Source organism: Filicampus tigris, chromosome 6 (assembly GCF_054856515.1).
Source record: "Filicampus tigris isolate MCC_2025a chromosome 6, RoL_Ftig_1.0, whole genome shotgun sequence".
Classification (NCBI taxonomy): Eukaryota; Metazoa; Chordata; class Actinopteri; order Syngnathiformes; family Syngnathidae; genus Filicampus; species Filicampus tigris.
The window spans coordinates 16475451-16502168 of NC_141222.1; the positions used below are offsets into that span (position 1 = coordinate 16475451).

The 26718-nt window shown below is 40.8% G+C and overlaps 3 protein-coding genes and 1 long non-coding RNA gene across 6 annotated transcripts in view; 1 reads left to right on the forward strand and 3 right to left on the reverse strand.

The window, feature by feature from the left end:
- Nucleotides 1-1198: 1198 nt before the first annotated feature.
- Nucleotides 1199-1976, reverse strand: dctpp1 (dCTP pyrophosphatase 1). The gene has a single exon (XM_086033772.1). It carries the CDS (start codon nt 1898-1900, stop codon nt 1439-1441), a length of 462 nt encoding a protein of 153 aa, XP_085889898.1. The 5' UTR covers nt 1901-1976; the 3' UTR covers nt 1199-1438.
- Nucleotides 1977-2540: 564 nt separating this feature from the next.
- On the forward strand, nt 2541-12799 carry gatb (glutamyl-tRNA(Gln) amidotransferase, subunit B). Of its 2 annotated transcripts, XM_086032266.1 has the most exons (13): nt 2541-2720; nt 4148-4301; nt 4377-4490; nt 8399-8597; nt 8673-8795; nt 9255-9368; nt 9489-9573; nt 9784-9828; nt 10703-10895; nt 11282-11415; nt 11982-12060; nt 12197-12334; nt 12537-12799. In XM_086032266.1, the coding sequence occupies exons 1-13, from the start codon at nt 2575-2577 to the stop codon at nt 12669-12671; spliced, it is 1659 nt and encodes a 552-aa protein (XP_085888392.1). In that variant the 5' UTR covers nt 2541-2574; the 3' UTR covers nt 12672-12799. The 2 variants fall into 2 exon arrangements, with proteins under 2 accessions (XP_085888392.1, XP_085888393.1); XM_086032267.1 differs by lacking the exon at nt 12537-12799 and having other exon boundaries at nt 11982-12091; nt 12197-12325.
- LOC147146019 (uncharacterized) lies at nt 11035-14157 on the reverse strand. The gene is made up of 3 exons (XR_015087015.1): nt 13986-14157; nt 12174-12377; nt 11035-12079 (listed from the first exon to the last, which is right to left on the reverse strand). It is a non-coding gene; the product is annotated as an uncharacterized LOC147146019 (long non-coding RNA).
- Nucleotides 14158-14193: 36 nt separating this feature from the next.
- fhip1aa (FHF complex subunit HOOK interacting protein 1Aa) overlaps nt 14194-26718 on the reverse strand; it is a 32289-nt gene continuing 19764 nt past the window's right edge. For both annotated transcript variants that reach the window (XM_086032264.1, XM_086032263.1), the window contains 10 exons: nt 25319-25996; nt 23080-23238; nt 22909-22995; nt 22571-22738; nt 20794-20873; nt 20541-20710; nt 19594-20430; nt 17951-18129; nt 16369-16489; nt 14194-15944 (listed from right to left, as the gene is read on the reverse strand). In XM_086032264.1, coding sequence (XP_085888390.1) covers nt 15763-15944; nt 16369-16489; nt 17951-18129; nt 19594-20430; nt 20541-20710; nt 20794-20873; nt 22571-22738; nt 22909-22995; nt 23080-23238; nt 25319-25996 — 2661 coding nt within the window. In that variant the 3' untranslated portion in view covers nt 14194-15762. The remainder of the gene's footprint in view (nt 15945-16368; nt 16490-17950; nt 18130-19593; nt 20431-20540; nt 20711-20793; nt 20874-22570; nt 22739-22908; nt 22996-23079; nt 23239-25318; nt 25997-26718) is intronic.

Sequence of the window (26718 nt, forward strand, 5' to 3'; positions counted from 1 at the left end):
TTTCTGAGCGAAACATGTGCCACACTAGAATATTTTTTTTTTTTTTTAATGAAAAGGAAGAATTTAGCACCCCTTAATTGAACTTTTCCCCTTGTGGGTTCTACGCGCAAAATGAGAGCAGACAGTGTAGTAAGGCTGCTTTTCTTGAGTCCAATTCCTGCAGCCACACTGTGCCGCTTTGATCAGTCAATACTGAGCTGAGCTGGGACGTCACCGCCAGCTGTCTGCCATTCTCCACACACCAAATGGACGCTGGCATGCTGGTGGTTGAGGCGAGGAAAATTATTATTCAGAAAAGGCCTCCACCAAGCTCACATATTAGACACTTTGTGTTCAGTGGTGAGGCAAACCATAATAAACACCTCTCTGGCACTGTCAGTCAAAACTACATTTTATAATGGATTTTTTTTTTTTCATCACAATTATAGTGACCAGAGTTGGGCATTCCGTCAGACCGATCCGTCTCTGACGGACGCCCATTTTGCTGATGGTCGACGAATGACGGCACATTTAAAATAGACGGATTAAAGATTAGACGGAAACCCCGATATTTAGTTAGTCATCAGTCTATTTTTCACAGCAAGGCTTCGATGGCTACGGCGAGCGCAGGGAGGAAAATAGTGAGTTGTTGTTACCTGGGGGACAGATTTGAGTCAGGGACCAGCCTGGGAAGAGGCTTCCAAAGCAGTCAGTCACTCTTTCTCTTCACACCTCGTCCGTTGGCTTACCTCTCTGGGTTTTGTAATAATGACAAATGAAGGTATAAGTTGTCATTGTTGTCTTCATTCCGTGAGGTGCAAACCATGACTTTTTCCATCCTATTTTTGTCAAAATAATCCATGGATCCAAATAGTCATCCTTTGAGTTGTTCTGACGCTGTTGGTGTTTATGTTGCCACATCACATTAACAAGTCACTCTTAGCGGATTGCCAGATTGGCGTGAGTGGGAAAAAAAAAACATTTTTCTTTCCTTCCTAAAAAGGCAAACTGTGTTCATAGGCAAATTTATAACTATAAACATGGTGACTTGTCCAGTCATGAGGTCTAAGTCAAGTCGAGTCACTTAGATACCAAGTCCCTAGTCAAGTCATTCCTGTTTCTGGCAAGCAAGTCCTAAAAATAGCAACTCGAGTCTGATTCCCCCATCTCCGGTATGAATGGACTCTTACCTGCAAAATGACACGAGTGACAACTGTAATTCAAAGACGTTAAAGAACACTTTACTTTGGATGAGTGCTTTAACAGGAAAAAAAGGACACGTGAAACAAAAAAACAAGTGGTTCGTTACATGCCTGTAATTTCACAACATGAAGTCATATGATATTTGTGAGCATTTAGATGAACCATGTAAATAAAAAAATACAATGAAACGCATTGTTGGCTGTTTAAAAGTAACTTTGAGCACGTAAATAGACCATTCAATTAACATAAAATAAAATCAGTCCTTATATTCGGTGTACTTTTTAGCAGAGCCGTGGACTTTGCTTGCCGGGTACTTTAGTCTGTTCAGGGCCATTTTGCGCAGGACAGCTTGGGGTAGGTCCACGCGGCACTTCTCGGCCAGCTCCACCAGGTAGATGAACACGTCGCTCAGCTCCTGGGCGAGATGCTCCCGCTCGGAGTCGCTCCAGTCGGGCAGGCCCTCGGCCACCTCGCCCTTCCACTGGAACAACTCCGACACCTCGCCAACCTCGCCCACCATGGCCAGGAGGAGGTTGCGGGGCTGGTGGAACTTGTTCCAGTCGCGCTCGTCAGTGAACTCCGCCTGCATGCGACGGATGTCTTCCACGCTTGGCTGCGGACTGAAGGTGAAGCGGTTATCCTCCCCCGAGGTACTGGCGTGCGGCGTGGTTCCGTTCACCCGACCGGCGTGGTATGTCTTTCCATTTGTGGCCATCATTTTGAAGCGACGTTGTTCCAAGTTTGAGCTCCTCTGCCAAGTTGTCCCGCCAAACGGCAAACCGGAAATACGTTTTTTTTTTTTTTCAAAACTATCCTGGGATTTGTAGTTTAAACACGATTACCTGCGTGCGTTACGGGCGTTGAAGAACTACAATAACGTGGAGCCACCTTCTTAAACATGGCAGCCTCTCCAGTGGCAGCATGAGACCGCAACAGGCTGCTTAAAACAACAATTTTGTGTCCTAAATGTTTAGTTATAAAGATTCCCCTACTTTCTTTCTCCTTACCATCCTCAGGCCATAAACTACAGATAGTAATAGCCTGGCAAGGTCCTAGGTTATTTGCACACTTCTGTACAGTGGGTTGCGGTATGCAACAGAGATGTAATCCGCCCGCAAACCATAGATGAACGTTTACAATTTATTTTGGAATGTTGACAAATCAAACTCTTCACTGAAATCATTGCTAATTTTATTCTCTAACATGCGATTTTCCCCCCAAAACATTTAATCCGAATGCTATTCCCGCTTTTAGTCTCATAACACTGCAATTTATGATATTGTTTTATTATTTTATTTCAATTTATTCTCGTTTCTGTCCCTCCAATCAACCCGGAAATGTGTCTATGCCACTTGAAGAACTACAATTCCCATGTGAACTTCATAAACCAACATGGCAGCCTCCACCGCTGCTGCAAGAGTCCGCTACAAAATACTGAATAAAACATTATTATTGTGTCCTAATGCATCTTTTACTGTCCGGAGATTGAGCGTAGAATCTCCACGATATGATGGTCGGTTGCAGAGCAGGACTAAAAGGTTTGTGAAGACGAAAAAATGAATTAAATTGTGTTCGAATTGCGGCTAACCTGCTAGGTTATCTGTAGAGGCTTGTTCTAAGTTACAATGTAGTTATTGTAATTTTGCAACTTTTTTCACTATATTGTTCTGTAACGGCGACTATCAAAATACAACTAAACTCGACAACATGACAGGCATTTTCTTGTAGTTTGATGACGTTATCGTAACTTTTCGGCTTTTTAGTTGTAACGGTATGACTTTTTCCTCATAAATTGCAAACTTGATTCACATAACTGTTATCTTTACATAGCATCTATATCCTTGGTTGAACCTTTTGTAGTATTACATTTATAATTCCAATTAAACTATTTTCTCTCAATTGTCTGAATTTATTGTAGCTTATTCTTGTCCACTGTGTATTAACAAAGGTCTTAATTCTACCATAATTCTCATAAGACTGCATCATACCGCTACTTTTTTTTCTTAAAAATCAAGTGCAACTTCATCCTAAGTTCTAACAAAGTTCCTAATTACAAATTCATTGTCAGACTCAACTTTTTCCTATGACAAAAAATCTAATGGCTTTTTTTTTTTTTAATGTTATGGCTTTATTATGCAATTTTATGGGGGTTTTTTACTCAATGTTGTGGTTTTATTGCTGTTACTTTACAATGTTCTTCTCATAATATTCCAAATGTATTCTTGTAACTTGACAACTAGGGATGGGTGGATCGATACCAAAATATCGATATTCCGATCCAGAGTGCTCAAAAAGTATCAATACTCAATCTATAGTATCAATATTTGCAATTAATTCATATATTTAATATTTATTCATCTATTTAGAAAGTTGTACTGTCATCCAATCAGAATTTTTGCTATGTGTTGCCAAGAGGAAAGAGCTTTCTGCCTTGCCAGAAACAGACTGCTGGCTCTGGTCACGCCCACTACAACATTGTAAACGCATTTGATTGGTTGAAGGCACTGCCACTGTTGACAAAATGGCATGGAAGTGGTAACAAAATAGTTTGAAGTAGTGTGGATCAACTGATGATGTGTGCGCTCCTACTGGTGTGAGCGCAGCGGCAGTGCACATGTGGGTTATATTCTCAGCTTTGTGTAAAAAAAAAAAAAAAAAAAAAAGGCACTTCAGATATCAGATCGGTATCGCGATATTTGGTTCAGTATTATTTGGTATCGCATTGAATCCAAAATCATTGGTATGACGCCCATCCCTATTGACTACTTTATTCTTGTGATGTTACATTCTTCATTCTGATAACTTTACAACTTTTTTTCTCATAACATTGCAACACTATCCTCATAACAGTACAACATTTTTGTTGTACTTATTTGACTATTTGCGCAACAATACAACTTAATTCTCCTAATATATGACTTCATTATCATAACTGTACTTTTTTTTTTTTTTCTTCACTTTGCAGTGTTCCCATGCAGCTTGAAGGTGTGGTCGGTCTGGAGATCCACACCCAGATTCACTCCCACACTAAAATGTTCTCCGGCTCGGCCGTCCACTTCCTATCGCCTCCAAACTCCCTCGTGTCCTTCTTCGACGCCTCCTTACCTGGCACATTACCTGTAAGTACTTTCCCAAACTTAATATAATCATCTATGGTTCATCCTTAATCATTACCACCATTTGTGCCTCGCCAGGTCCTGAACAAACGATGCGTGGAGGCAGCCGTGATGACGGGCTTGGCTCTCAACTGCCGCATCAACAGGAAGTCACTTTTTGACCGGAAGCACTACTTCTACGCTGATCTCCCTGTGAGTTTTCTGTACAAAACGTCCAAAATTTCCTTGCTTTATGATTGGGATAATTTTGTGCTGGAGTTATTAAGGAACAGGAGCCAGGCAGTGTTATCCAAAATTAGTGTGACTGACTGATTAGGCACGGGTGGCTTACTGGTTTCAAGGTCTATTGAGAAGAAGGCCAACACGACGTCAGCTGTTGGCTGTTGTGCTACATTGTCGTAGACCTCTGCTTTGGTACCTGTCCTCCAGCTCAGAACATTCAGGAGACAGCCTCATTCCATTAAAACAAATGTATTGTCAATATCAAAGATGGATGACATGAAATGAAGTCAAATAGGTCAAGAATATGCCATGTAATGTAAAAGCGTATAGTGAATAAGTATATATGTATGTATGTATGTATGTACATTCATTGACATGTATACATTATGCTTATATAAACATAAATGCAGATGCAGTAGACTGTCTGAGGAAAATATTGGTACCCTTGTTTTCCTAGCAGAGAACTTAAAAATGGCCAAAGAACTGTCAAAACATTAAAATGTTATTTTCTTATCATGCATATCCTATTTTTTTTAAATAATAAAAATATAAAAATAATTTGAAGTTCTATTGTCAGTTTTAATTTAGCTGCTTTTGCCGATTTTAGATTTTTGTCGAGGTACCGTTTCGGTGCCAGTATCGAGGTATTTTATGCAGGTATAGTATCGAAGTCAAAGTTTTGGTATCACACACATTACAAAATACAAACTATATAAACTGCTAAATGAAAAAATATATATTTAAAATGTTTTTTTTTAAATCAACATGTCTTAAATTTGCAAAACCTTCATCACATTAACTTCAAAAACATTTAAAAAATAAATACTTACGATATATTTTATGTACAATTTTCAAATTAAATAGTCGAAATATAATATCTTATAAAAAAATAAGATATCCAAATTAGATACATTTAAAAATAATTTATATATATATATATATATATATATATATATATATATATATAATTTATATATATAAAATAAGAATTCTATTGAAAAAAATAGAAAAATATGCAAATGAAATTAATACAAATATTTTTAACATTGAAACTTTGGAAAAAAAAAAGTATCTTTGAAAGATGTATAATCAGATTTAATATATGTATTAAAAATACATGTAGACACCCTAAATACAATATTTGTGAATCAGTTAAAAAAATGTAGTTTAAATTATAATACTATGAATAGGATAATTTGTTATGTTAATGAATTCATGTCTTCATTTTTTTTCTCCAGGTGAGGCCATTCTGTTAGTGAAATCCCACCACTGAGCTTTACTCCCACCTTGCTTGTGGAGTATGAGTCACGTTATACGATACGGTTGCCACGGCAATGCCGGCAGCTCGTACGCACCGAGGGGGCAGCGCGAGGAATACGGGAAACGGATGAAATATTTATTATTCTCGTGCTTTTCAGGAAGAAAAAAAGAAACCTTGAGTGTGAAAAAGCAACAAACACGTCTGCTGCATTTTAATGAACGGGTGCAGCCAGCCGCGATATTTACATTGTTTACTTCCATTTGTTTCTTATTATTATATATACCGGTATCTAATTTGACATATTAATACTGAGAACTTTTTAATGCTGGGACGTTAAACAGGTGCTCATTATTCTGCCACTTGGCATATGTCTCCCAACTTATGATGGCGGCTAAGAGAAGTGCAGTAATGAGAGTGGGTGTTCAATTTATAGGAGAGAAGTGGGTGAAAGGAACATTTTTGCTTCTCCCTGTGTAAATTGAGTTCACCGACCTTCAAGTTGCTAATTAATACAGTACTGCGTGTCAGCGTGATTTGACTGCCCCCTAATGGTAAAAAGTTATGAACGTCTTCAAGAGAAAAAACATGGCTTTTGGTCACTGTCATCTCATCAACGCCTTTAACCCATTAAGCCCGGGAGCGCATAACCGCGTTTCTACCACTAGAGGCGGGAGCGCTGTTGCGTCTTTCCACCTTTCAAACCGGGGGAGCGGATGCATCACCGTCCTTTTTGAATCCAATTCTCCGTCTCTTAGCCAACTTAATGCATCAGAATACACACGTGACGGTGTCGCGAGACCGCAGAGGATGTCGTGGAATTTTTTCCAGCCGTAGGTAGGCTAATGGCGGACGCCGTCGATCGCCGGGAGCTTCGATAAGTAACGGCAGTTCCATATGGACGACGCGCACGATCAGTGGAACCAGTCGAACGTGATACGATATGGTTTGTAGACTATTACGATATTGACATCTTTGTAACAGAATAGAGGATGGTAATTACCACTCGATTTTTTTACAAATTAAAATAGTGCTTCTCTTGCACTGACACATTATTTTTTACATCTTCGAATGAAACGGTAAATAATAATAAATTCTGCCTGTGTGAAAGCCACATGTCTAAGCTCTTTAATTCTTTTGGAATTATGTTTCTGTCTGCTACAGGGGCTGAGATATTAATCATTTTGTAAGTGTTGAATTTCTGGGAGAACTTCAGATTTTCAAGGGTAATTCCAAAGGCGACCTTAGGTTTTGGGGAGCTGTTGAGACAGGCGCTTTAGGCCTTAATGGGTTAATTTGGAGGTATGGATCGATGGATTTTTTGCAATTATGTTTTTGACCTTATTCCTGTTGAACCTTGGCCATCTCCTCCAGATTTAAAGTCACTTGAAGTTGACACCAAAAGCATTGTCAACACATGAGTGATGCGTAAGGTATAAAAAGCAAGTATTTTGTGTGTTGGTTTGATAAGATTAGAAATAAAAAAAAAGCATTACTTGAATATTGAGATTATAGAGATTTGTAAAGTCCTCATCAGTGAGGTGTGACAGTGTGGTTTCTTGCAAGTTTATTTTTGACGTTTTTGCTGTTAAACGCGCCAGTTGCCACACATGTGGCAACATAACTTGTATTGGGATTTTCAAGTATTTCTTAATTCTGAATTTCAATAATAGTTTGTAATTTTTGTCATGTTCAAGAAAAAGTAGGCAGAAGTGGGGATTTTTGAAAAATTCTCAAGACCTCCAATTTTTTTTTTCATCATTTTGTCATCAAATGATGGGACAGTTACATAATGATTAGCTCTGGAATAGCACTCATAAAGATGCTTAATTTAAGGTATGACTTAATGTGGTTTGTTTGGAAGACAATTTTTTATCTTATTACTGGTGAAAAATGATCTTATTTCCAATAGGAATAGCTGGGCATTTTGCAATTTCTGAGTAACATTTCCACTCATTAAAAAAAACGTTTTTTGGTCACTGCGCCATCATATGAGGTCACATAATTATACATCTGAAAAACCCTCGTCAACATCTACTAGTGTAGTGGAGTATATGCACACTCCCTTTCTGCGTTTGGGCTGCAGAGGCGTGCTAACTTCCCATGGCTAGTCTAACGCATAGCGACAGTATCAAACTCTTTATAATATACTGGCAATCTACTGAAACGATGTCAAGTTACCATAAATGACTTTCTACCGTATTATTTGCTCCAGTCATCCAAGTGTCAGCGACGCGATCAAAGCACATATCATTTAATGAGCCGTTTGCCATATCGCAGTACATACAGTTCGGTGATAACAGACTTGCCCGGCTGATTTTTACATGCTCGTCCCAACTTTGTTTAGAAAGCACATAACCACAAAATAGAATACAATGTTTTCACTGCAACGCATATGAGATTTTGAAAACACATAAGACAACCAATAATAAAATGGTAGGAATGACAAGCATATACAATGTCAGATTTGTATTTTATTTTTTTGCCTTAAGTATCGTTGGCTGGTATCAGCAGCCGCCAGGAGTATCCGATAGCTAAATATAAGGCTGGTATCGGCCCAATAGCGATACCCCGGTATGTGTGCTCGCCCATCCCTGGTATATTGTCCGTTTCCCATCAGGCGGGCTACCAGATCACGCAGCAGCGGAGGCCCGTGGCGGTGGACGGCGTGCTGAACTACAGCCTCCTGGGCGGCAAGAAAAGGAACCGGATGGACCGAAAGAAAGTCCGCGTCAAGCAGATCCAGCTGGAGCAGGACAGCGGCAAGAGCCTGCACGACGACGCCTGCGGACAGACATTCATCGACCTCAACCGGGCGGGTAGGAGCCCCCTTGATGGTTTCGCCATCCCCACCCGAGCGATGCGCCGTTGAAGCCCGATGATGTCGTGGTCAGGTGTGGGCCTAATGGAGCTGGTGATGGAGCCCGACATGACGTGCGGAGAGGAGGCGGCGGCGGCCGTCAGGGAGCTTCAGCTCATCCTGCAGGCCCTCGGCACCTGTCAAGGAAACATGTCGGGTAGGATGCTCACTCACTCAGCTTGCTTTCTCGATTTTGTGTCACTCAATATTACAAATCGCAGCAGCAAATGCTATTGTGAGTAGAGCTGGGACAATATGGGATTTTGGGGGACCGCACCGATATTGGGGGCTAGAAAGATGTGATTGTCGGTGTATCGGCTAATGTCTGAAAACTAAAATCTGATTCACGGCAAAGAGGCAAAAAACACTACTAAATTCAACAAAATGAGAAACTTTAATTGTTAACTCTGTCAAAATTAGGACTGTAAACAATCAGCTGTTTAAAAATGATAGCCTTATTTTGGATAATGGTGAACATTAACCGTTGCATTTGCATACCACAAAGATAATTTATGCAACGTTAAAATGCTGTTATCATATGAGACTATAAATACGTTTTTTTAAAAATCTACCTTTCCAGGCCTATTTTTCATGGAATTTGATGCTTTCTCCACAGAGGGCCAGTTGAGGGTAGACGCTAACGTGTCAGTGCACACACCTGGCGAACCGCTCGGCGTCAGGACAGAGGTGAAGAATATCAACAGCATTCGATACCTGGCCAGGGCTATCGGTAAGTGTGTTGAACTGAAATTGACGTCTAAGTGCCCACGGGCTCGCCTTGCTGATGTCACCTGACGTGACGTGAAGATGTGAGCTGAAAACGGGGGGGGGAATGTTCTTTCACGGCCAGACTACGAGATCCGGAGACAGATGGACGTCCTGCGGCGAGGAGGCAGCGTGCACAACGAGACCCGCTCCTACGATTCTAAATCCGGGTAAGAGCAGTGCAGGTGCCCGGATTCATGACTGTCACACCAGCGATGATGAACGGGAGTTGTTTTGGACGGCAAACACTTTCCTGTCTTCCCCTTTGCCCATGAGGCCTCGTAACATGGACGATATGTCCTCATGCGTTGGATCACATTACAACTCTTGATAATGAGATACTTTCACAATGAATGAGGCTGTTTGTTGTCTTTTTGCAGGACGACCATGCCCATGAGGGACAAAGAGGGTCTCCAGGACTACAGGTAAAAAAAAAAAAACGCACTGCATCTACAGAAGACAACATTAGGTATGCCTGAGATCCAATACAAGAGCTCTGTCCAAAATTGTAGCTCACTCGGTTAATTGGTCGGGCAGTTAGTGCCAAAGTCAACTCGTTCACTGCCATTGACGGCTATAGGCGTCGTATGTGTTTTTACTGAGTTAGTTGTGTAGCCAGTTAGACAGCTAATCATTGGTCATTAAAAAGATTGTCAGGTTAGTCAGTTAGCTGGTTCAAAAGTTGATTAGTTGATCAGTAAGTTATTAAAAGTTAGTTGATAAAGGAGTCTGTAAAATGAAGATAAGTCCGTTGGCGAGGGAGAAAGTCTAACAGTTAGTTTATAAGGTAGTTGGTTATAAAGTTTATGAAGTCAATTTGTTGGCAAATTTATTTAGTTCAGCCAGCGAGTTGGTTAGAACGTTTGCATTATTAGAAAGCTGCAGTAGTTAGCTAGTTACAAAGTTAGATCAATATTATTATTGCAAACCACTGTAGCATGATAAAAAGTTTTAAATGAACACTGCACCAAAATATATGTAATTTAAAAAAAATACTTAAGTCATGATTGCACATAAAAATAAAAATCTTCCAAAGTAACTAAGTTGCAAACGATGAAATGATTGTATTGAACCTTAAAGTTAAATACAACTGAACTGTGCTGAGGCAGTGATTCTTTCACATAGAGATGGAGCTGAGGTGTGGTAGTTGCCAACTCTGTAATGCTCATTACCGCCACCTTGAGGGCAGGTTCCCTGTAGTTACTTCCGTCAATAGAGCTGATTTGATTGTGCAGGAGTACCTAATGTTGCGTCCGCTCATTGTAATCTTTGCCACGTGACGCGTGTCCACTCCTTCAGGTTCATGCCCGAGCCCAACCTTCCGCCTCTGATGGTGTACAAAGACACCGCCTCGGTTCCGCCGGGCGCCGACATCCAGCAGACTGTGGTGGTGCAGAGTTTGAGGGCCAAACTTCCCGAGCTGCCCGCTGTGAGGAGAGACAGGCTGGTGCAGACGTACGGCATCCTGCCCGAGCACAGCTTCACGCTCCTGGTCAGTCTCATTGAAATTTGCCGCAGTCTGACAGAGGGCAATGGCAGGCCAAGCTGTTCAAACTTTCAAAAGTTCCTCTTTTGCTTGAGCCACGGCAACCGGAAGAGTGAAGAGCCATTCTTTGACCCTTTCCCTTTTCCATGTTTACAATATGCGGAACTTGTAGTAGATTTTCACCCTTACTAGAGGGGTTATTCAAGTTGCGCACTTGTCCCAACTGACTGCTTTTTGTAATGAAGCTCCTCTCGGTTTGCCGCCGCCATGTTTGTGCAAGCAGTGCATGTCAGTAAGGACAGAAGCCCCGAAACATTTTTAAATCCATCTGACCATTAACCTCAAATTAGTGGGCCAGCACTCGTCTGACTATATGTTGTTGTGTGTTGCAGAACGAGGACGGCCTGGTGGAATATTTTGAGCGTGTGCTGAAGGCCACCAGCCGGGAGCCCAGGAAGGTGATTGGCTGGGTGACCAACGAGCTGCTGGCCCTCCTCAAACAGCAAGACTTGAACGTCAGCCAAAGGTGACGCGGACGGACAAAACATTCTCACTTGGGTAGCATGGGGAAGTAGTATATTGCAGTCATGCAAACACAACAAAGGAAAGTAGTCATTTTTCTGCTACTACCATAAGCGACTCGGTAAGATTCTGTCATTAGTCATTTTTCGGACAGGGTGAAACATGTATGCCCGTGGTCCTCCGCTGTATTTGTTCAAATACTGGTTGCCTCTAAAACTAGGACTATCAATGCTAATGTTAGCATGTCAATGGTGTTTTGCAGTGTTTGTTAGCATGAAACTAGGCAGCCGCTTTAAAAAGGATTATTTTTGCTTAACTCTTGTTCCACAAAGGCAATATTAATCTGATTACCATATTGACACTAATGCGGGCAAATGGAACAGATTACTGGGAAGAAAATTTCACTTGAAACTCAAAAACAGATGTGCCAAGTACAAATTTGGATGCCTTGTGGTGATTTCGTCTACAACTTTCTTTTCAAACAAACAGAAATTATGGTTTGGATTGACGACTCCCGGTAAGGATGAATGGAGTGTGACTATGCAACGATTGCCTTTGCTGTGATTTCAGTCCTGTGTCTCCATCCTCCATGGCCCAGCTGCTGGAGCTCTTGGAAGCGGGGAGCATCTCCTCCACAGTGGCCAAGCAGGTCAGGAATCGCACACACACTACATAGACAGGTATACACACACACACAGCCAGACGCACACATTAGAGAGACTCACACGCAACACACAAGCACTGTTGGTTAGTGTTCCTCACGCGCGCGTGTGTGTGTGTGTCAGGTGTTCCAGGAAATGTGGAGGCTGTCAGGTGCGAAGACGGCGGCTGAGATCATCGGCGAGCAGGACTTGAGTCTCGTTAGTGACGTGGAGCAGCTGCACAACGTCTGCGCCAAGGTCGTGGACTCGCATCCGCACGAGGTCGGGAGCCGCCCACCCGTCTTGTCGACTTGGCTTTCATTTGCTTTCCAAGTGATAAACAAACATTCAAGATGTCAGGGAAATCATTTGTATTACATTTTTGGGATAATGATAAATTATTTCAGTTTCTATTATTTCCTATGGGTATGATGTATTTATCGCTGAAAAAACATCTAGTATATTTTTCCCTTGTTGCATTAAGGTGCAGGCTTTCCAAGCAGGCAACAAAAAAGTTCTGAACAAGCTGATGGGCTCGGTTCAGAAGGAGACCAAAGGCCGGGCCGACCCGATTGTGGTGCGCAAGATTCTGCTGGACAAGATTTCAGGAAGTATGTGAGGGCACCGGTCCACTTCGACTAACAACAAGCCGCCCTCCAGCTGCGTCTATTAACTTTACGTAAATAAGAAACAAGTTATTTATCTGCCTAGAATGTCTATAATTAATAAAGATTTGCTTTCACTAAACGTGGTTCATGAACCCATTGATTCACACTCACTGTCTGCATTTACATTTTATAATAAGTAGTCAAAATAGCTGACATTAGACCCCAGTTAGTTTCCTTTATTAAGTCCTAAATTACATCTTATTAGGAATACTGGACTGAGCATTTGACTTGCATAATCCAATAGGGTTTCAAAGTAGGATTTGACTTTAAAGAAGGGTTTCAGAGTTGGGTTACGGTTTCAAATTAGCGTTAATTAAAAGTAAAGTTAGGGCTACATGGTAGAGTTTCAAAGTAGGGTTAGGGTTTAAGTGTTTGGTATCAAATTCGGGGTAGAGTTTCATAGGGTTTTTGAGAAGGGTTTTAAAGTAGGTTTAAGGTTTTACAGTAGGGTAGCAAATTAGGGTTAAGGTTCCAAAGTAGAGTTTTACACTAGGGATAGGGTTTCAAACTCCGGATAGGCTTTCAACAGGGTTTCACATTAAGGTTTGGGTTTGAAAGTAGAATTTTAAACTCGGGTTAGTGTTTCATAGTAGGGTTTCAAAATAGGATTAAGGTGATTCAGAATAGGTTCAGGGCTCCAGACTGACTTTTTCTTACTGGCCCCTAAACCGAGGCTTTAGGGCCACAAGTAGATAATTTTGGGGTGCACACTATAGGCCTGTGTCAATGTCTTGCATTGGAGAGTACAGGTACGTTTGTAAAAAACGCAGATTCATGAACAAAGGGCGCCTCCGTGTGGACATACTAAATTACTACTGCATTTCTGTGCTCAATTATTAAATAGGAACTTTTGAGATTTGTTTTTATTTTGTAAGCAAGAATGGTTTTTTTTTTCAATTTTGGTTTTATTTATTCCGTTCGTTTTCGTTATGTATAAACTTGCAGAGAACGCAATAATAGTCCAGCTTCAATAAATTCTAACAATTATACGCAAGACTAACACATTTCTGCAATGCTTTTGAAGTTTTATGTAAAGCACTTTGGTTGTGCATGAAATATGCTATATAAATACGCCTTACGCTAAATTAGCACTGTAAACAAGCTAATGTTCGCCACGTGGCTGCTTATGTTGGAAGCATGGCGTACACTTCGTAATTAGCGTTGCTCTAAAACGTGTGTTATCGTTTTGAAGTTTTTGGGGACGTACAATCGTTTTGGGGGCACATACAATCAATTAAAGGCCGTAAAGGAGGTGTTTAACTTACCAGTCAAGCAGAAATGTTGCTAATTCTGTGCCTCTTCTGAATCATGAGCTGATTGAGTTTTTTTGCAGGTTTTATTGTTGGTAAGCAAGGGACGGGCTTCCCCGCCTGAAGGTGGGGATTCTACGACAGTTTTAAGAAATCTCGTAGAAATGACCGTTCACAAATGTCATTGTGCTGCCTTTCCGTTCATCGACAACAAAACAAGCACAACTTTTGAGACTCTATTTATTGCATAATTTATTGCTTGTATAATGTCACTGCAAAAAGACATTAGGATTTCAACCAAACTGAATTTAACAAGCCTACATTCATCTGTTAAAAAAAATGACATCAGATGCGGGAGATTTTTTTTACCTAAAAATGTAAAAATATAATTTCATTTATTGTTACATTTCTCATTCATTCCAGTTCAATTCTTTCCACTTAGGCACAAAATGTGAATTTAAGGCAACATGTTGAAAAGATTTCTGACCAACTTTTGTGGCAACTCGTTTAACCTTTAAAGTAGGCATATGTAAAATTAACTTTTTAAAAAGCTTCAATACAAATTGGGCTTCTGAAATACATGCCCACTCGTCACGTCTGAAATTAAACCACTAAGGAAATATTTTCCAATATTTGTTTGAGTGAGCCCTTCGAAATTTTGATGGTGGGACTAATTGACAATACTGCCCGCATTGAATTTCTCCACCCATGACTTGGAAGTTTAGGCTGGGGCGAGACTCTCAGGCACTTTCAAGCAGCCGGACTACACTGTCTAACTACACTTATCATGCGGAAACACCCAAATCCTTCACGGCTGCTATTGTGTCAAAGCTAAAAGGTAAGCATAGCTGCATGGAGTTTTCTTGGATTGATGTGCAGATTAGCGTCTGATCAGCGGCACTTGAATGCTTGGTGAAGTTCAGCAGCACTAAGTATGGAATATGTCCATGTGCCACATACAGAGTGAAGTGTCTGAAGTGCTGACTTCATTGTGGCTTTTTTGTTGCCTATTCACCTTCCAAGCTCCACCTTGCGGCATAACTCAACTCTATTTATAGAGCACTTAAAAAACAACCAAGCATACAAAAGTGCTGTAGGTAAAGTAAAATTAGCCAGACACAGTCACCCTCTCAAAACGGGTGTGTAAAAGTGTACTGTAATTCTTGATCCATGGAGTGTTTTGACGACAAAAAGGCTACCTGGGAACCGTTTTAAAATATGAATAAACATTGCATCTCTTTTAAAAGGCGCCAGCATAAAAACAGCCTTGTAACAAACAGTATGAACTAATGTCGCTATAAATAAAACACAATAAGCCCCCCAAAAATAGCACAGAAAGGAACACTTAAATTACCCAACCACGTCACCTGATAATATTTCTTAATATTCCCCTTAATTTGCATGGTGAATTCTCGTAATATGTACAAGTCATTAAATAAGCCGGAGTGACCCAAAATGGAGAAAACATGGCTTCAATCATACAGACTCTGAGGTACCAATAATAATAATAATAATAATAGAAACGTCACTTTGTGAGGTTTAAAAATTGCCACACCATTGCCCGAAAGAAGACAAAGCTGGATTGTGCTTGCTGATGCTAATGTCGCTAACGCTAGGCCAGGCTGGAGTCCAAAATGGCCACCCACCCTGAGACAATTGAATTAAAGGGCCTGTGATTGCTAACAACATAACATGAAATAAATACAAACGTATATCTAACATGTCTTTGGTTGGTAGCCTAGAAAGATGATAGAAAAATAAAATGTCTTAATTTGTCGCATAAGGAGTTGAATTATTCTTCCATGGGAATGTGAGACAAGATGGAGTGCTCTTGGGCCAGGGCAGCCAGTTCTTTGAGGAACTCGCTGAAGAGGACGGTGGCGAACACGTCAGTCCGCTCGGCAGAGATGGACCTGGGCTGCGGCGGCGGCGAGCTCTTCAGGATGCCGCCGCCTCGCACTCGATTGCTTTTGTCTGAGGAGGACAATGCTATCTGCATTAGGTACACCTGCGCAAGATTTTAATATTGCATATTTGTGATTGTCATATTTAAAAAATAGGTTCCTGTTTCCTCTACATTGTATCGTATTAGGTTATTATTAATTTTTTTTATCTTATTTTGGAGGTAGTGAATATGTTCATTTTATTTTCCTAGCCTAGATTCTTCCTAGACATTTTTTGTAGAGGATAAAGAGTATATGCCTGTGCTATGATGATCACATGGGAATAGTAGAGGAAAAGAGGAACTTTCCTCTTTTTATTGAATGCCGATCGACAGGAAACAATTCGAGTAACATTACACTTGTATAAAATCTAAATCAACTATTTTCGTATATGTATTCATACATTTTTTTCCAGAATTGTTTTATCCGTGAAACAAAGAAAAACACTCCATCACCTGCTTCCCCGTACAAAGTGTCCCTGGTCAGTAGCCAGTGTTGGGCGGCAACAATCAGCTCAGGAAAGTCCTTACTGCTTGAGACCAGCTGCTCGATCTGGTTCTTCACTGTGGCCAGGACCTGACGGGATATCAATTGGAGGACTCGATTACCCGAGTAATCAAGGGAATAATCGATAGAATTGTAAAAACCTTCTTTTGTTACTGGCCTAAACTGTACCTACTCAAACTGTGCCCCTTGGCATAACTGGGATGTGTATTACTGGGCGCTTCGCCTATGTGACGGACCGGTCCGTCTATCTGTCACTGACAGACGCCCGTTTTGCTGACGATTGACCGGAAACATTGTAAAATAGACAGACTAAACATAGATGGAAGCCCCTCTATTGTAGTACGCCATTCGCCAGTAATCCGTCATTAGTCTATATGAGCGAGAGCGGGGGAGGAAAATAGTGAGTTGTTGTTGTGAGTTGTTGTGAGTGTATCATCAGACTGTGTCACTGCATTGTTTTGGGGGAATAAACAAGAACTGTCTGCCTCATAAAATCTAAAATAGGACAGTTAAGATTTTTCTTTCACCAACTTTAATCAGAAGGCTTCACTCTCTTGTGTGGTTGTTGGAAGCTGAACGCCCTCAGAGGAAATAATGTTTGAAAACAGGAGACTTTTTTTTTTGTCCGAACTTTGAAGGGGGAATTGCAAATTTCCTGTTGATTTTGTCAGTGTATGAAATGTAGGTCTTGGCAACTTGGTAAACAAGGCATCCTAGCTTTTTATTAGGATGCGTGCATGCATCCGACTCTAGAAGCAGTATTATGTTCTGCACTTACTGTTAAGTCAAAGTATGTGGACTGTTAAACTGTACCCTGTATTATCAAAATGTTTTAAAAATAATATTTTTGTTTAATTTATACTACACAATACTCACCATGGTGTTTTTGAAATCCTGCACACAAGTAAAACAATTTAAAAAAACGAAAAGTAAAACTAAAACTGTTTTTGATCTAACTACAACAAAAAAAAAGCCACCCTGAAAAGTAATTAAAGCTAACTAAATTTAAAGAACAAAACTCAAAATGAAATAAAAACCCAACTATAATTAAAATTAAAAAACTATAATAACTCTGATCTAGACCTACATTTAGGTATTTGTCTTGGGTGTTAATGCGTCTATGACAACTGGGAGATAGAAGCTGTTTTGTCAGTTTTTTTTTCGCTAGAGCGCAATTTGAGTTTTTTTTTTTTTTAATGGTATCGCAATTTCACCCATTCATGATGCGCGTGCAAAATTAGGTGAGTTTTGAAGCATGAAGCAGAAATATGTTGTCGTGGTGAACGCTTCCCGAGCTGCACATCAAAATATGTAGTAACTATATACCTGTAATAGTAGATAATCTGTCTTTCATATTCTATAATGCATAACAGATCTGATATTGTTTGTTGTAATTAACTGTTGAAAAATAAATTAGAAAAGGACCTTGAAAAAATAAAATCGCAACTCATATGGCAATGGCATTTTTTAGAGAAAAAAAAAAATTTGCAATTCGATTATTTTCCGTAATTCTTAAGCCCTTTGTGTTACCTGGTAGAGCGAGCGAACGGTGGGCTGGAAGACCAAGTTGGTGTTGAGGAGGAAGGAGCGCAACAGCGGCTGAGGGTAAGCGGCCAGCTGTGCCAGGATGCCCGTCAGCAACAGGTTGACGTGCACAGAGTTGGACAGCATGTTCTCCAGGCGGGACAGCAGCACGCTGACAAACGGACCTGCCGACGTTTGAGCAACATATAGTGACAGGCAGAACAATATTCTGGTTTTCTGCTAGATAGCAGATGTTACAATGACATTTTACGATTAAAATTACAATGAACCCTAACTGTGACCAGCAGGTCTGCTGGTTTGCATTCTGGTTTGCGCCGCTGAAAAATAATCATCACAATTATTTTGATTGACATAGAAGTGAAGATTAATGGACACGATTATTCATTGATTTCAAAACAAATTATTTATTCAACTACCAAAGCTCAACCCAGAAAATAAATAAGTAACAAAGTAACATAATAATATAATAAAATAAGAGCAATAAAAAAAACAAATAAAAATAATAAATACCGGCTGTTCCTGCTATGCGCACTTTGGCCTCTTAGGCGCAGTGTTGTGCCATACATGCATGGAATACAAGCTTGCATTACGATTAAAAGAGTAGAAGAAGAAAGTTACAATTGCCCTTTATTTATAGAACTTGTTTTTCACAGATCAGGAAGAATCAAAGACGTATGCCATTGAGGAGTGTTATATTACCCGTCTGTATGAGTGTACTGTACTACATTGTTTGTGTGTTAGTATTTGTTATTTGAAGGAATATTAATTCCGGAACGCCATGCTAACTTTCTATTCGCCTGTCAATGGGAGTTTATATTGACTGATTAGCTGATTAACTGATTAGATAGCAACAACGTTCAGCACATACATCATTTTTCTAAGCTAATAATGTTTTTAAATATACTTACACTATACTGTGATTTCATATTAACACTTTTCTGATTTTGGACATTGTCACTGGACCCGTAGCTTTTTCCCTCCGCATCATTTTTGAAACTGTCATTAATTCAGTATTTCTGCACTACCAGGCAATTTCTATTACTGGGTGACTCTCTGTACCAGCTTTATAATAGTTTTGAATTTTTCATTATAGTTAGTTTTAATTTAATTTTGACTTAATTTTTATTTTTTCAAGAATGCTTCGTTTCCATTTATTTTTAAAATATATGTGGTATTTGTGTTGCGTAATAAAGTAAACTACAATTCTCAAACAACTTCCTTCTTCTGTAGCAGCGGATCTACAGCAATACCAAAATAAATACATTTAAAATGAAACCTGAAAGCTCATATATGATATTAATTGACAAAGATGAACCAAAGGACTATTTTGCTATAGTTATAGTTAGTTTTATTAACGTAAGATGTAGTTTCAGTTATTTAAAAAAAAACGAATTAATTGTAAGAATATTTTTTTTTTACTTTTTAAAAAATCATTAAAAATATGTATTTTATTTCATTAAGATTTTTTTCAATTTTAGTTTTTTCATTAAAAATAATAACCTTGCTGTGTATTTAAGTGTTTATGTCTGAAATGTTCGGCTTGTTTGTGTAGTACTTCAACTATCGAAAGCAAATTCCCTGTGTGGTTTAACTTGAAATTCAGATTCTAAGCTACGTTGCCAACTAACCTGTAAAAGGTGCCGAGTGAGCCCTGGTGGAGGCGCGGAACGGCAACCCAAACGGCGACTGCAGCTTCTCTGGCTCCGGCGTCTGTGGCGTGAAGGAAGTGAAGTCCATTTCCTCATCCTCTGCCACGCCGTCACCCGTTGCTTGTCCGTCACATTTTGCGCCTTTAGCCCCCGCCTCGCTGTCAAACGTCCGGATGAGCTCCTCATACTGAGCCAGGAGGTCCTCGCCCAATTCGGTTGGACTTTTACCATTCTCGGCCAGGTGCTTCTGCGTGAGTCCGTTCTTCCGGGGGTTGGGGTCTTTGCGTGGCGCCGCCTCGCCGGCTGTTGCGTCTTTCTTGGCTACCAGATCGTAGACCTTGACGTCATCCTGGAATTCGTTCTCCTCGACGTAGGAGCCCTTCACCAACAAAACGGCTGACTTTCTCATCTCCTCGATGTGCCTGGGGGGCTCGGCAGAAGGCAGCGGCACGCGCGCAGGTTTGGGCTCGGCGGTCCCTGGCGGGCAAGCGTCGTAACTGTCGTCCCACTCCAGCTCCAACTGGTTGGCCGGCAGTTCGGTTCTGGGGTGCTGCGCCACTGCCGAGGTTGGCGCCCGTGAGGCTCGCCTCCTGGGTGCCGGCTCCTCCAGGACGCCCGGTTGGTATTTCTCCGGAGGGGGGTCCTCGCCGTCGTACGCGGCTGACCACACCCGGCACGCCCGCATGCACACGCGGATGCGCTCGTGGGCGTCGTCCAGGTAGTGGAGGTAGCTGACGTCCAAGTAGATCTCGGATCCGATGGTGCACGAGGAGCTGCTGGCGGGGTCACCCTCGATGGAGACGCCGTCTTTCTCAGCTAAGGAAAAAATCAAAAAGAAGTCCAAGAAAGACAGACAGCTTTGAAGGGAAATGTTTTCTGCATTTTGAAATACTCTTGATGTAAATGAAGTGAAGTAACGGACTCACCTTTGGAGAAGAGTATGGACTCGAGTTGTCGGAGTGGCGGCGGGCTGCGATCGGGCGAGCAGCAGGACGGTGTCAAGGCCAGGATCTTGGCCGCCGACGCCGAGTAGAAGTCGCGCTCCCTCACCACGCGCCGCTGACTCAGCATCATGTGATTGCACGGGATAAGGTACCTGGGGATGTACATGGCGCGTGGTGAACAACCCTCTCGGAGATGTTTTCTACTTTTTTTTTTTTTTGTGAGCCGAAGGTTCACCTGAGTATGAGCTGCAACATGACATCTTCACAGTGCAAACCGATGAGAGTGTGGAAAAGTGCCAGCGACACGATGCCCAGCTGGAGAAACAAAGGAAAACATTTCAGGACCTAATACAGTGGTACCTCAAATTACGAACGTCTCTCCATACGAAATTTTCAAGTTACGAAACGCCTCAACAGGAAAATATTGCCTCTTGTTACGAAAGAATTTTCAGTATACGAAAGGTAAAAAATACATAATGCTTCTCGCAGCTCCAGAGTTTCCTGAACGCAACATACTCATAGCTGCTCTGCCATTGGCTAGCCTAGCATCTTCCTGGCATCCCATTGGCTAAGAGGGACCTCTACCGTATGTGTCTATGTGTGTAAATAGACAGGTAGATAGATAGATATGTGATAAATATGTCTATGCAGCGTCCTCGTCATTCGCCCCTCGGGCCATGAGGTGTTCCTGAATTAGAAACGAGGAAAAGAAAAAAAAAGGAGAAAATCAGTTTTTTTTTGTCCATACAAACAAAGCAAGAGATAAAGTATGAACTGGGGATGCGTTTGGTTGATCTCGCCAAAGAATATGACCGTAATGTATCGACAGTCGCCACGTTATTAAATCAGTTCTTTACAAAACGCCAGGCAAAAAACACTTCTGAGAGAGAACATGAACCAAAGAGGGTAAAAAGCCATGAGGACAGCAATTAAAAGGTAAACGACCATCATTTTATTCTCTCACTCTATTCTTTGTTTTTTACATTATGCACAACTCTCATTTATTGTGCAATAATCTAATTGTAACATGTATTTGTTACATGTTTTCATGCAATTTTATGCTTTATAAAACATTTATGTCTGAATATTGGGGGGGCTTGCAACGGATTAGGGCATTTACATGGAAAACGTGTCTCTAGTTACAGAATGTTCCGCTTAAGAAATTTCTTCCAGAACCAATTAATTTCGTAAATAGAGGTACCACTGTATTTTGTCTGGTGAGTGTTTGCTCAAAAAGTAATAGTTCTGGTAAAAACATGCTTGATGTGCAGGTGTGTCACTGTTGACCGTTAGTAAACACAATTCGTTGACAGCTGACTCACAACAGGACCAGCAAGTTGGTGTGGTCTGGGCGTTGCCAGGCGACGCTTTGCAAGTCAAATGACAATTAATCATAGTCACAATCATATCTGAATATTATTTCATTCATTATTATAATAAATATCCTTAATAACTTAGGTGCCAAACTCGGGGCCTCAAGGGCCGCTTTCCTGCGTGTTTTCCATCTCGCCTTGCAACATACCTAATTCACATGATCAGCTCATTTTTCACAATTTGATAATCAATTATTTGTTGATTAATCGGTTATTTCTGACACCTCTACTTCTGTTTAATATTAACTTACTTTATATTTGCATTTGAATTATTATTTAACTGTTTGAATATTTTTATGTCAGAAAATTAAACAAAAATAATTGAATACATTTTTATCATTTTCATTTTAAATGATTTAATACAGTAATGAAATATATATTTTAGTAAGTCTTAATATATTGTCCAGTGTAGTTTCCCAACCCTTATTAAGACGCATTTTCAATTTGAAAATATCGCGGCACAGCACCCAAAAAAGTAACTGTATGACAGGCAACAGGTGGATGCACAGGTAAAATGATACATTATTTGGAGTAATTTTTCCCCCCCTACAGATTAAGTGAAATTTGATAATTTTCCTGGTTGGGAATCACCAGTCTAGTGTTTAGCGCCAATTGCAGAGAAGTGCCTTCCTGGCATACCTGGTAGGGTGTGTTGATACGGCTGACTAGCGTGTCCAAAATGTGGACGTTCTCGTGGCGGTGCAGCAGGATGAAGGACAGGAAGGTCTGCAGCAGGGCCGGCTCACTGATGCTTCTCAGGAACAGGTCCAGGTACGCTGTGGTGGTCATCACCTCCTCTAGGGTCAGCTACATGGTGGAATCAAAAAAAATAAAATCAGACATAAAACTGTTATATGGCCAATTTAGCACTATGACGTGATGTTTGGGATTTTTATTTCTAACAATATAACATTGGGAAAAAATGTTATGGAAACGCTAATTGCTAGTGCTAAGATGTGCAATTAGCAACAGAAAACCTTGTGGAGAGCGGGCGCAAGTACAGGCACAAGGAAGCCATTGTAGATGTAGCCCAACAACTGGTCTCTGATATCGGGGTGGGCCACCTGGGAAATTGAGAGAGGAGTTAGCGATAAGGCTCGGAAGTTTTATGCTTGATTTTTGTTTTTTTTTGTGTTTGTCTTTTTTACCTGGATGACGGCATTGCAGAATTCTAGGGAATTGAGGAACTGGACCAAGGAAGGCATGCAGAGCCATTCATCCCTGTGCAGGTAGTGCCATTCGTCACTGGAGGGTTCCAGCTTGGTGGGAAGAGACGAATACAGACCGCTGAGGCCCGTGGCAAGAACCTGAGGTCAAAAAGGAAGATGTTTACTTATTGCTTAACTTGATTGAGTTGGATGGGAGGGAAAATTTTGGATCATGAGAACTAAATACCAACATTTTGACAAAACGCTAATTCAGCGGTCCCCAAACTTTTTTGATGACGTATATGCTCCGCTTGTTTTGTTTTGCACATGTGCAGTATACTGTATAAAACTCATTCATATTTACATGTACTGTACAGTACATGTATACATACACATACATACATATATGAAAACTGTCTAAATCCTTGGAATTTCAGCCGTTCAACAGTCGATATTGTCCACTTTCTGTATTACTCCATGAAAGCGAATCTTTGTGTTGAGATAAAATAAAACATCTGCTTTTACTTGGGAAAACAATGATCAACATTTTTGCCTATTTCCTGATACATTATGGATCAAACCAGTAAATTAATGTTAATGTATTTATTTTTGTGCATTTTCTGCAGTCCATTTGAAATAATGTCCTGTTTTTTGAATAAAGGGATGAAAATATGAACTTGTTTGATTTGTCTTATTCATCGATTAATCGACAAAATAATCAACAGTTTACTGGATTATTAAATGTATCCATATTAAACTGTGCAGTTAGCGGTTAGCAACAAGAAACATGACATTAAAGCAAAATAATGATTATTTATGAACTGACATGACCACAATGCTAATTCCTAATGCTAAAGCGTGCCATTAGCAACGCAGCATGTGGTGTTTACATGACGCACGCTAGCATGAATAGGATTCCTCTGCTCCGGCTGTTTAATTAATTCAGCGTATTAAGAGAACAAGAACAACAGCATTAGCAGCAGCAGTTTATCCTCAGTCGGATTATCCTTGTATAACCAGCCAGCCAAGCCCATGTCATTCAGAGCTGCCCATTGTTAAAACTGGAATGGTATCAAAAGCTGCTTATTTTTTTATCGTGCCATGTCTGAGGCTGCAATGGCATTGTGGATGGATGTGGGATTAGCGTAATCAAATAAACACCAGACACGTGTAAAAGTCATTGCAGTGTGACAGGGCTGAGAACCTTTTTTCCTATCAGAGGGCCGTACTACATTCATGAAGGAATATGATTTTGTTTATGAGCATTTGTGGGTTTTGGGACATTTTCAGAGGTTTTATTTGGTTTCGAATGGCATAGTGGGCATTATACAGTGGATATACTGTATAAAGTCTACACACCCTTGTTCAACTGCAAGGATGTTGTGATTAGAAAAAAAACGAGAGCAAAGTAAATTAAGTAAAGTAAATAAACTTTTCCATTGTTAATGTGCATGCCCTCGTGTAAGTGGTGATGTATGTGTGTTCAGAATTAACAAATCACATTCAATTTCATTTTGAATGGAAGTCAGCACAGTCAGCAACTGCAACACTTAAATAGCCTCTGATTAACTCAAAGTAAAGTTGTTCAACTGTGTTGAAGGGTTGGGGCGAAGGAATTTTTAGATTGGTATAATTCATGAATTTTGCCTGATAAAAGAAATGTATTAATCCTCCCCCTCTATAGCTTTGTGCCTGTTAAAAGCTGTGATGTAATCGACATAAACCTGACATCTCTGCATGAATAAAGATTTTCAATTTTTTGGGGGCATATTATTCTAGGAATAAAGTTGCATTTTCCCCCCAAAAAAATATAAGGCATACTTTAAGAATAAAAGGTGCCTTTTCCAGAAGAAAAGGCATAATATTACACAAATAGTTGTATTTCTTTAAATCGACTGATTCAAATATGACTTTCTAACCTCGTTAAACTATGACTCTAAATTATCTCTGGAAAAACTTTTCACTCTGACAAAATACATCTTTGTACTTGTAAAGATTACAAAAAGTTAAAACATTTTTCTCCTCTAAAAGATATGAATTTGTGATTGTAACATGAAGCCTTTTCTTTTTTTTCTTTTATTAGGAGCCTTTTTAATTCCTCTAGCATTTAGGAGTACAAGTGACAGTTCTGTTCAACTAGCATTGCGATTACGAACTTTAAATATAATTTGTACTTGAGAAGCCCTGTACAATACAATACATCTTTATGTACAAAAAAGTGAAGAATTGTTGCACTGACTGGACAGAAGAAGGTGTTCTCCGCCACGTGTTTGGCCACCCGCCGGTTCTCCGCCGACAAGGACATGATGAGCAGCAGCGCGTCTCGCGCCTGCTGCCCCACGACGCCCTCGCGGTGGATGAAGGGGATGAGCAGCGAGAAGATGAGGAAGTTGGCCGCGCCCTGGTCCTCGCTGGTGTGGAAGAATAGCTCCAGGATGGACGGGTCCTTGGCCAGGACGCAGCACAGCTGGTGCAGGAGGAGCACCAGCTGGGCCTCCACGCCCGGCGCCCCCCCCGAGCCCGAGCACGCCGACAAAAGCATCATGAGCGGTCGAAGCACCGGTTTGTGGTGCAGTAGGGGCTGGCGAGACTGGCAAACCAGCATTTCATACATCTTCAGCTGCTCCAGCTTCATGGCGTCGGTGAACTCGCGGCGCAGGCTCCACACGAACAGGCGCTCCATCACGTTCTCCAGCACCACGAACTCCAAGATGGGGCCCATGGCGCCCGCCTTGCCGCAATCCTCCTCCATCAGCAAGAAGAGCATGTGCTCCACGTAGTTCTGCACCGCGCTGGCCTCGTCGCCCGGGACGGGGCCTAAGCGCGGGCCGCCGCCCAGGCCCAGCGGTCCCAGCGAGGGCGCAGGGGGCGAGGTGCCGCCACGCAACGGGTCGTGTTTTTCCAGGATTTTCACCACCTGCGAAGAAGAAACAGGAGTTTAGCCTTGGTATGAAATTTCAAACTTTCAAGTTGTAAATTTGGACTGGCGGATCATGAATGGAGTGAGGTTCCCCATGCTGGATCAATTTGCATTTTTATCATAACGCAGCATCTGTAGGCAGTGATTCTCAAACTTTTTAGACCAAGTACCACCTCCAAAAATATTGGGCCCGTCAAGAACCATCAAAATGACCAACATTAAAATACAGATGCTTAGTAGGCCCAAGCGTTCATGTACAATGCAACCTAAACAGTCCTGGATGTACTCAAATACTTAAGTAATTACTAAATACTCTTAAACCAACGGAAACACCCCCTAAAAGTTACTGTAATCTACGAAACACTCCCTAAGAGTTACCTAAATATTCTGAAATCTACTGAAATATTCCCTAAAGGTAACCTAAATACTCCTAGGTGTACAGAAATGCTTCTTTTGAGTTACCAAAACAAAAACTACATTTTGTAGTGTGTATTGCACATAAAGATCAAATACAAATTGTACCTGAATGTTTCAAAACAAACAACCCTAAATGATTAATTGCAAATGTATTGTCCTTACAGTAAATGTTCATTATGACTGAACTGTACTGTATGCAATTGAAGTAGATAAACTGTCTTCCATATGAATTCATGGTTCATTTGAATTTATGTTTGCATAAGTCGAACACATAAGACTAAAACCTTTATTTAGAATAAATC